The 11,067-nt window shown below is 41.5% G+C and overlaps 1 protein-coding gene across 1 annotated transcript; it reads right to left on the reverse strand.

The window, feature by feature from the left end:
• Positions 1-858: 858 nt before the first annotated feature.
• dclre1b (DNA cross-link repair 1B) lies at positions 859-5,389 on the reverse strand. The gene is made up of 5 exons (XM_039603918.1): positions 5,210-5,389; positions 4,744-5,024; positions 3,822-3,987; positions 3,516-3,698; positions 859-2,813 (listed from the first exon to the last, which is right to left on the reverse strand). Exons 2-5 carry the CDS (start codon positions 4,939-4,941, stop codon positions 1,600-1,602), a joined length of 1,761 nt encoding a protein of 586 aa, XP_039459852.1. The 5' UTR covers positions 4,942-5,024; positions 5,210-5,389; the 3' UTR covers positions 859-1,599.
• Positions 5,390-11,067: the final 5,678 nt, after the last annotated feature.

The following is an 11,067-nucleotide window of genomic DNA, read 5'->3' on the forward strand; positions in this document are numbered from 1 at the left end:
CTTAAGGGTGCCTCCTTGACTTCCCGCTTAAATCAGCATTCCTCACTGTCCAGGATGTGTACATCCTCATCATTGAACGAGTGGCCACTGTAGGTGTAAATAAACTGTGGAGTCCTGGCCTGACAAGTTAGCTCTTCTGTGTTGTGCCATCCGCTTCGCCAGAGGTTGTTTGGTTTCCCCTTTGTATAAATCATGGAAATCCTCCTGGCACTTAACAGCGTACACTACATTACTCCTTGGGGTGGACCAGTTTTTGGCGCAGAGGGTTTTAGGATTTAAAAACTATGGAGACGCTGTGTTTAGAAAAAAGGCGCCTCAACTGTTCCGTTACTCCTGTCACATGAGGGATCACTAAGGCTTTTTGCTTAGGCAGCAGTTGTCCTTCTCTCCTGGATCAGCTGGAGAGATCCTGGGATTTGGAATTTATTTACCTGGACGACTGACCATGCATCAAGACATTGTGCAGCCAAAATTAATTTCATCTTAAAATAAAACGGCAATGAGCCTACGCTTTAAGTACACTTAAGTACAGGGTGAGTATTGTTTTGCTGGTAATCAAATCCATTCAAGCTTGAACAGGGCAGATTATGTAATCTTACAGCTTTCAATATTTTACAGCAAAAAACAAAGAGGAAGTCAGAGCAGGCAACTGTGAAACAGGTAACAGACCAAAGGTTTGGAGTGAGAACTGATTATTCCCATATGACAGGAAATTTTGGTCCACAAAGATGACCTTTTAATGAACCTTGTGCTGCTTTTTCACAGCTTTTGTATTGTTAAAATGTCACTGTTCGTTTATCAATCAGGCAGGCTGACAAAACAAAAATAAAACAGTAACTAACACGTCTCCACATTTTGAGAAAATGTTTATTCACATGGATGTTGAGTTGCATCACGCAGCATCAGTGGTATCCACGAGCAAAAATTAAACTAAATTGTGATACATACAAAAAAAAAAAAAAAAAAAAAAAAAAGGAAAAAAGCACCCAGTAAACAATAACATGAGGCTGATCTCTTAATATACAAAGAAGGACACAGGAGTGAAACTAAACTATAAACAGTGGTGTTTACAGAGAAACTGAGAATTATCACTATTCTCAAAAGTGGCCCATGGTGCAGTGCGGGTTCTTAACACGTATTCCCATAGTTCGGTATAGCTGAAGCATGTACACCCAGACAAAGTGTGAAAATGGCCAACACATAATACTGAAAAATGTGCCTCAGCTTAGTCCATACAAAAAGTCACTGATTAGTTTTTCCCGACCAAAACACGGATAAAATGTCTTCCAAATGAGAAATAATTATTTTCTGTCGATCTTACACAGAAACAAGCAACTTGAGGGCAAAGCTTAAAGAAACAAAAACAAAACCATCATGTAACTGTTCCTGCTCAATAACCTTTTTCAGTAAAGTCCAGGCCACAACAACAACAACAACAACAACAACAACAACAAAAGAAAAAAATAGAAATAGCACAAGGAATTAAAGCGCAGGTGTGAGTAGGATAAGTGCTTTAAAGTGCTTATGATGACACAAAACTACAAAAAGGCCTCTAAAAGAAGGCAAAAACTTCAACCTCAAAATCACCACAAACAAAAATCAGTCTGACAGGTCATTGTCTTTTGAACACTGTAAAGGTGAAGGGGTAAACTGCTGCACAAAACCTTTCTGCAGGAGGCCGCAGCTCTTAAAGTCCTCCTCTGAGAAGGGGAGGTTCTTTAAAAGTCTGTTTTCAAGCTCCTCTATATACGCAGAGTTCAGCAAAGCCAGTGGGCTGGATGAAGCACAGGAATCATTATCAGGGCTGTTCTGAAATGATGTCACGCTGTCGTTCTGATCAATCCCGCAGTGCTGACTCATGGTATTCTTAATTGGTAATGTGTGGTTGTTCTCACACTCACTGTGCTGGTTATTGATTATTTTGGCACTTGTTTCTAAAGACAACGTTGTGGTCACGCTGGGCTTCAAGCAGGCATTGGGGTTTGCCAGAATCTCCACTGGAGAGAAGCGGCTCGATGCGATTTCGCTCAGTGGCGTCGACCCTTCCCTCACTCTTTCTTCTGTGACTGTCTGGACGATGTTGAGGTTCCACACATCTCCAGCCCCTCTTCCATTTCTGCTGGGGGTGAGCTCTTTGCTCAGGTCCAGGAGGATACAGTCAGAGTCCTTTTCACTACTTTCTGTTTCTGTCTCTTCCCCAGATCCATCCTGCTCCACACACTCTGCCTCCCAGGGTTCTTCACATGACTTCCCAGATCCCCTTACAGGAGACTCAAATACCACTCCTTTAGGAACAAGAGGATGGAAGTGTTTGCGGCGAAGGCTAGTGTATGCTGATGAGCCGAGTTGCCTCTCAGGCTCTCTCGACATGTAGTGTCGGACTGACTCTGGTACCAGGATTTCATGGCGTTTTTTGTGAGGGAGTAAGGCAGAAAGACTTCCAGGCACACATTTTCCTACAATGGGTATAAGGCAGGTAGGTTTAAGTGCTGAGACAAAATCCTCCAGCTCTTGGTAGGAGGAGTGATCTGAATAGGGTACTACATGGACATCAGGGTGGAAAGAGATCAGGGGCCTGCTGGTGGGCAAGATGGCCAAAGTTGGTTGTTCTTTGTTCCACTGGTGCAAAGCAGAGGCACAAATCTCTGACTGGTCCACAGCTCTGATACGGCCGGCCCCTGGCTCAGTAGTGAAGACATCAGGCAGCTCCAGAGTTTTAAGTGTCTCCATTCTCTCAAAGCTCACCTCAACCCAGGATTTAAATTCCATCGCCAGCTCCAATAGCAGGGACTCTTTACCTAAGGAATAAAGGCCTGCAAGATGGAATAAAGCAACAAGAAAACTTTAGACTGCAATAACTGACCTTTTTTTAGCTACTGAGAATCAGCAGGAACAAGCTGTGAACACAGGACTGACAAATCATCACCTTCTAAGCTGAGGGTGTGAATTAATAGCTTTGAAAGTGAGACAATGTGTTTATCAGAAATCTGAGGAAGAGTTTTGTGTTCAAAATATCGCACAGCTGAAAAAAAAAATAAAAATGTGTTGACATGTACTGTTGTCAGACACACCCTTTGGCAAAGAGTGCAATGCGACTCCTGTGTATGTAACATCAGCTTTTGTCCCCTAATGATGATGGTGAGATTCCTATTAGTGCTGTCAGCGTTAATCCCGTTAATAAGACGTTAACGCGGCAAATCCCCATTAGAGAGTTAACACTGATCGGCCCGGGCGAGGGCTGCACAGCTCTAATGCGTTAACGAGCAAACTGCAGTAATGCGTTGACGCCGTGCAGCTCTCGCCAGGGCCTATCAGTGTTAACTCTCTAATGGGGATTTGCCACTCTAATGCGGTTATGGTGTTAACGTCGTATTAACAAGATTAACGCTGACAGCACTAGTTCCTATTAATCTTTCTCAGCACATACACCCAATAAAAATACATACAAAAAAAGCCATTTATGCACTGTCACAATACAGTAACTGACAGGGCTGCAGAAAGCTGTTTAAACTCACCTATGATAACATTGTGGCTGGGGTGGCTGCGAATAATCTCCTTAATCTGTTGAGTGGCTCGCTGTCTTGATGGCAGGGTACGGTTGGGGTCACAGTTAGTGTTGTCCAGGTACAGCACATCTATAGTGGCGTAGGTCCTTAAGCATGGCTCACGCAGCATTGAAGGAGTGTATCTAAAGTCGCCTGAAATAAATCAGCGCTGAATGTTAATTTTCGTGATACCAAAAACTTGAGAAATTAAATCCAACAGGACACAACTTGAGAAAATGCATTTTTCTATGTCTGAGAAGCTTCAGAGAAACCGACCAGTGTATAGAATGGAGCCAAAGTAGCCTTCGAATAGAAACATGACAGCCCCTGGACAGTGGTTGGCATCTATCAGTGTGACTGTGAGCCTCTCCTTGCCAATATCATCCAGTGGGAGTAGGTATGGCTCACCCACTTCTAAAGGATGGATCCACTGTTCTTTCACCTGAGCAGAAAAGGAAAGAGTCAGAGGAAAACCAAAAAACATCAAAACCTTATGAAAGACTTTAGTGCAACAGAACATCTACTACTCCAGATCACGGTCAGATTTATTCTGAAACACGCTTAAGGTTGATAAAATATCAAAGTTTGATAAAATATAGAAATAACACACCACTGTTTTTGTATAGTTTGTATAGGGTTGACATGTTGTGCACTCAGATCAGAGATGCTTGTGTTTATAACCTGGCAGTACTGAATGTTTATGTGAGTTACTGCTGCCTCCTATGTGTGAGAAACAGTCTGGCCAGTCTCCTCTGACATCAGCAAGGCATTTTTGCCCAGAGAACTGCCGCTCACTTAATGTTTTCTCTAAGTGTGCATACTATAGCTGTCCACTGCAGGGTTGAGGGTTTGACACTTCATCTGTCAAAGTGTTCTTGGTACAGAACATCTGCTATTTTACCTGCCGCTTCTGTTTCTGTGCCGCACTCGACAGTAGCCAAACACATTTGTCACCTTTCTTTATCTTCCACATGTTTCATGACCAAAAGTGCAACTCCAAGGCTATAGAAAATCATGAAGCTGGATAAACATTAATTATACCTGTGCTGTACCTCCGGTGAGTCCGGCCGAGCCCAGGTGTAGCCAATAGCTCTGAGCTCCAATTCAATAATTAAACGTTTTAAATCCCGTGCAGCACTGCTTCTACACTCAAACATGCATTTGTTTCTTTATTTTTAATGACTACACCTTCCCTTACCTGCAGCTTGAGTTTCAACAGAGTGGCGGTGATAGGTGAGCAGTAGATGGGGCGATTGCTCCACGTGGACGTCAGACCTGCCGTGTGGTCGCTGTGCATGTGGGACAGAAAAAACAGCCGGGTACCCGGACACTTCCGCACATGCCAGAAGTCCACGGCCAGCGGGGTGTGGGGAATGACTTTCCCGTTTGCGGGCATTATTGCCACCGCTTGAGGTCATCCAGCTGTGTGGTCAGTCGATAGATGTCACGAGTTTCTTGGCTGTGGCCAGCTGTTAGAGACTAATTAAAGTAATAGTTGGGAGTTTGACGGACAGTTAAGGTTGTCACAGAGCAAACTGCGTATTAAAATCTCAGCTGAAACACAACAGCGTGTTGACATAAACAAAAAACAAAATCCTTCACTGGCTTCTGGCTAACGGAATCGCTAAATACAAATTTAACACTCGTTACTAAAGGCTACATACTTTTCTTATTGACCTCTGATTTTAGGTTCAGAAAATCTTCTGCCCAACTTTGAGCACCTTAAACAGCTGGCCGGTCGTTACATTTTCACAGTTGTGGCGCTAACAGCAGCTGATAAGCCCCGCCATTTCTGTTTTCAATTTAACGCTCAACGCCTCCTTTTCCTTCTTCTTCTTTGTTTTTTATTTTATTGTAGCGGTCATGCTGCTTATGTACAATACTGCCACCAAACGGCGGCACTCGGCTGAATCCATATAAAAAAACGAGAACCCCCCCCCCAGCAATAGCAGTCACCTCAATATGCTTATGATGTAAGGTAAACACTAAAAACTTACAATGTTAAAGAGAAAACCACATCGAATGGTCCCCTCAGAGCAGCACTTGGCGACAGTGGAAAGGAAAAATAATGAAATTCCTTTTTATAGGAAGAAACCAAGGATGTAGCAAATCAATGATGCGCAATCACAACAATATTCATTTTTAAAACTGTATTTGTAAATCCATAACAAATATATATTCAATACAGGAGGCTACCAGAAATACACAAAGTAAGTAAACTGTTGTAGTATCCACAAGATGGCGCCAATAGAGCGGAAACAGTCGCTTTATGGCAACTTTGCAGGGCATTTATTGTGTTTCTCATGTTTTACGAGATTATAACTTGATAGAGAAGAGCGCTTGAAGAAAAAATAACAATATATTTCCTAAAATATATTTAAGCTTTAAACAATTCTAGCAAAAAAAAAAAAAAAAAAAAAAAAAAAAAAAAAAAAAGAGAGAGAGAGATACAGAAGACTTTGCTGTTTGGATGATGGATTGATTCCCCTCTGAAACCCTTGAGACTTACTTACTTACTGTATCTAATATATGACTATATATATGTAACACTCCTAAACATCACCTCGCCCAATATGCATTATTTGTTATATGCATTGAGAAGGGGGTACTACTAAATGGGGTCATTGCTATGGTGATGATAGGAATCCACTGTAGCGCCCCACCCCCCGAACCTCTCCACCCTTTCCTTTGCACGCTGTTCACTTTTCAGGATAATACCTGGGACTGCAGCGCATTCCTCTCTTATCACGCCGCATGAGTTCTCTTCCCATACAGGAGCGCATTAATCACATGCTGCTTTACAGTTAATTATATCTCCCCCAAATGCATACCGGATGCGCCCACTCTGCAAGGATTCAGTGGAACCCCTGTTACTATTCACTTCACATCTTTGTGATGAGCTCCACAGCGGGAAGACTGTAACTAATAAAGATTTTGTCCCTGATGTGCAATAGATGTGTTTATTTTGGGGGTAATGCTGCTCTACGTTCACACCTCCAGCTGCAGTGTTAAAACAGTGTCTTGACTTGAGTAAAATATTGACCGCAGGACAAATATTTCTCACGGATATTCTAAGTATAATTATGCAACTGTGCATAAATAAATAGTAACGCACTTAATTATTATTTGGTATATTCTTATTCAATCAGGAACGCACATATTTAAATTCCTTAAATAACGCTAGAACTGTGCATGCACAAAACCACTTAGCCTTGTTGTGATTCTTCAAATATTATAAGAATGTCAGTGCAGGGAGAAGATTAAAATCAGCAGCTGTTTACATGTATCAAGTCAAAGGTTGCTGAGTTCAGGAGCAGGAGCTGTCTTTTCTGTCATGGTGTTCTGCAAGAAGAAAAAAAAGAAACAAACACAGACAAAAAACAAAAGTGCTGTCAGACAGTACCAGTGATGCTTCAAAAGCAGATGGCTGCACAGTCTGCGATCTGCCACTGCTGTTTTTAAAAGGAATGCTTTATATCTAACACATTCTCTTGCGCTAATTTCAGTGTGCAAATGTCCCCATATCCTTTATTCCTCTCTATCAAATGCTACTTAGGAAAATGTTACTTAAATTAATACAGGTAAAAAGATGTAAACCAACGTGATGTATTTTGGCAATGACAGCTATGATTAAATAAGATTTGGTGGTCCCATAAAAGTCTTTCTCTTAATTCTCTAATTTTTTCCCAAATATATAACCACCCCCATGGGAATAAAGACCAGTGCGATCTATTTTTATTACCCCCATTCATCTGAGTCAACAAATTTGTACAGTCAGACTCAGAGGCGATGGCGGCTTATGTCTCTTTCCCTTCTGGGATGATGCAGTGGTGCTACACACACACTCTCCCTGCTGCAGAGATATTTACAGATGTGTGATGAGCTAAAAATGTCCCTCGGGGGCTAAGAACAAGTTGCAGGCTAGAAGAAGCTGGTGAGGACACATATCCTAATTTTGGCAGCCTCTCTCACTTATTCCATCTGTCTTTCTTTGTTTATCTCTCACCTTCTCCCTCCTCCAGTCTCTGCGCTCTTTGTTTCATTTTCTCTGCTTCAGCCTCTCCCATTCCATCATCCTCAATGGGGTTTCAAGGGTCACACCTTTTATGCTCTCATCGTGTGACATAAAAACAGTGTCATGATACCACAGTACAGTAGCACGATTGCTGTCTAGCCCTCTTTACCCTGTGTGTTGAGCACCACCTTCTTATCCACACTGCTGTATAACACCTATAGAGGTGGAAAAGCTGCACCACAAAAGCACTATTGTTTCTCCCCTCATGTGAATTGATAAGTTCAGTTTATTGGACTTTCAGGAGTGAGCTGGGAGGTGCGGCATGTAGTCAGCGTGGTAGAAATCACCCACGGACCAGCTAAGGGTGCAGTTTTAGGGCCGCATAATGCACAGCCATGATTCGTAGCTTACTGTCATTGCGATGCTGCATATGGAGAGAAAAATGACTCTAATTTTCATCCCAGAGAGCTCCAAGTGTTTTAAAATTTCTTTTTATATGATGCAGGGATATGAAAAATCTTCAGCAGTGAGGATTAATATAGCTAACATGCAGGCTGCAGGGCTGAAAACCCTCATTAATTGTCTATCAGGAGAAGCTGGGACATGGTCAATATGTCAGCCATACTAGTATTTAATCAAAACAGCATTTTTTTCCCCCTGAAAAGGGAACAAACAGATACGGGGGCTAAAGAAAGAATAAAAATACGAGATGTTTGAAAAATGCACAAACATGCTGTAATGCCAACGTGCTTTTACACAGATTTTATTGTGCACAGCCCCCACATGCACCCGACTAAATACTTGAGAGCGGTTTAAGATGGTGGTGAGATGAGTCAAGCATTGTTTACTACACTGACGCTGCAGTTCCTTCTTTGTGCTGTACTGAATTTGTGTAATGTTGCGTGTAATAGGCTATTTCGCCTTACCAGCACATCAAGTGTTCACAAACTGAGCAATAAGCAAAAGATTTAATGTTAAAATGAGAGTTTAAAGATTTGGCTCAATTTCTGCTGAAGCAGACAGGTTTGTTTGATAGAGAGATCCTCTTGTTGTCCCACAGGAAGACTAACACTGACAACTGGCTGTCAACCCCTCAAAAACACACTGTCAACAAACACATCATTTTTTTTTCTCCACAGGATGAAGACGAATGTGATCATTCAGGAATCTGATTTATATACATAGCATGTAGCATGTTCCGCATGACTGGCTTGCTGCTGAGATGACAGATTTTCAATTGCTTCCAAGTCAGCGCTGTTGACTCTCTACTATTATGCTTCTCATGTAGATTGGGACAAGATTTCATTGATATTTGCTGTTTAGGTTAAATTGTCCTGTGGATATAAAGAAAAAAGGGATTTTCTTTTTGGAAGCTCTTTTCCTTCCTGCGTTGGAGAACTATTATTGCAGGTAATTTACTGAAATGGCTTATGCATCAAATGATGGGTGTGAAGCAAATTTGCAGTAAAAGCATCATTTACTTGAAAGGAAAAAAAACAATCCTACATGAGCACAAGAAACCGGATTTTAAGTGAGCAGGTTCAGAGAAAGGTGAGTTCAGAGACCATCATTCTGAATTAGTTTAATGGACATGAATGTAACTTTACTGTTACTCTTCACAGATGTCTCAGCTCTAAAGATGGGCTTTTTCTTTTGCCAGTGGTGCCCTGCACACCAAACCATAATAAAAGACATGATAAATAATTGATCAAAAAGGCCCCAAAGAAACTTCAATCACAGGGCTGCCATATACTTTAGTGAATCAATGTGCAAGACAAATGGTGCGTTTGCTCGTGATTTCGCAAAGTGCTTCCCATGTGCATAATGCATGTATGGCACAGTATAGCGAAAGGGTTGAATTTACTGCAGAAGAGCTGCTCCACCATCCAGCACTGAGCAATGTTTGCAGTAATTCTGTCCAGTGGGAAAAGACAGAAGAACTACTCTGTTGTGATTGTTGTGTTTGTGCCTGCAGAACTGGGGTGTTTTGTTGGTTATTTGCTTAGAGAAACTTCAGAGGAACTGGCACTGAGCAGCTGCAGAAAAATGGGGTTAACCTTGTTTATACCTATTACAGTCAGGCTGGTAGAGCATGCAAACGTCAGAACAATACTTTACCCTGGTGGTAATGAGGCACCACAGCGTGCGCGCGCATACACACACACACACACACACATAAAATTGCAGTGGGCCTGAAGCTCAGTCAAGTGTGTTAAGTTGATGTGAGTATCCCTGTGACAGGAGCTTAGTATACAGTTTACCGAGAGACGAAAAACACCAGGTTGGTAAAATTCCAGGAGCCAGTGTTTCAGTCTATAAGGCTGTGAGTAACTACTCCTCATTACCTGTCACATTATATCCACTAATTGACGAAACAACCAGTCTAGTAGATAGCCCCATGCACTTTGCAACTACAGATTGATTTGTAGTAAATTAAATAGTTGCAGTACTCTCATGGGACAATCAGAAGACAATCAATACACTGAGTCTGCAATATCAATTTGCTGTATAAAAGCAGGGACACCATAATTTCCATTGCTTATAAAATCCATAAAAATGCATTTTACGGAAACAATCAACTGCAAAGTCACGTGAATCTTCATTTTTCACAAGGCCTATCAGGCTCTAGAGATTCATAGCCCCGTATCCATCCTGCCACAAAAACGATGAGCTTGACCTTTGTCTGCAATCGCTTAAATGCAGAGTCAGTAAATTTCAAATATGAGATCAGAACCACTTATTTTGATAGCAGTTTAAGTCTTTTGTCCCCCAGTGGATTAGACTGCTGAGGGAGTTTGCACAGAAAGACAGAAAGAGAACAAGCAAGCAAGGCAGTTATGGATTACATGGGCTTGGTGTGCTGTGTCTCAGCGGGGTGTTAGATTTGAAAATCGAAATTAAATTGCAACCTCAAGCTATAAATGTTTTATCAGCTGTCACCACATTAATGCCACAGTTTATTTTGGCTTAGTGGATAAATGGATGTTTGTCATATGAAATGAATGAGGAAAAACTAAAACGATGGCAGATTTTTCAGCACAAAAAGAAAAACAAAGACAGGATCATTCCTTTAGTTTACCTTAGCTGGCTCTCTGGCTAACCCACTTCTGTTATGCTCTTGTTATCATTTAGAAAATTGTGGATTTGCACAGAGCAACAGAAAATGGTCGATATTACTTATGCGGCTCCAGTTGAGCTGACATAAAAGAAACTTTTGTGGCATATCTCCCGGTCGTTTTTTCCCAGGATGCTTCTGTTCGTGCCTTTTTTTTCTCTCCCAGATGCCTTTGTTGTGTTTTCAACAGCAACCTTTTGTTTCTGTTATCAGGCTTCAATTTTCTTCTCAGTGTTTTTAGATGGCAGTTCACTTGATATTCTGACATCCCAATATGTAGCACAGTATACTTCATCATGATGGTGGTAACTTTACTTGATATGATGAAAGCTGTGCATTTTGTGCTTCAAATATATACAAAAACAGATTGACACAGTTTTATGATGCACAAT

Source organism: Oreochromis aureus, linkage group 20 (genome assembly GCF_013358895.1).
Source record: "Oreochromis aureus strain Israel breed Guangdong linkage group 20, ZZ_aureus, whole genome shotgun sequence".
Taxonomy (NCBI): Eukaryota; Metazoa; Chordata; class Actinopteri; order Cichliformes; family Cichlidae; genus Oreochromis; species Oreochromis aureus.

What these genes read in the sequence shown, in the direction of transcription:
- dclre1b (XM_039603918.1), bottom strand. Translation starts at nt 4,941, where the DNA reads ATGCCCGCAAACGGGAAAGTCATTCCCCACACCCCGCTGGCCGTGGAC. An exon ending in TGTTGAAACTCAAGCTGCAG is followed by an intron (nt 3,988 to 4,743) that starts GTAAGGGAAGGT and finishes TTTTCTGCTCAG; the next exon opens with GTGAAAGAACAGTGGATCCA. An exon ending in CAGCCACAATGTTATCATAG is followed by an intron (nt 2,814 to 3,515) that starts GTGAGTTTAAAC and finishes TCCATCTTGCAG; the next exon opens with GCCTTTATTCCTTAGGTAAA.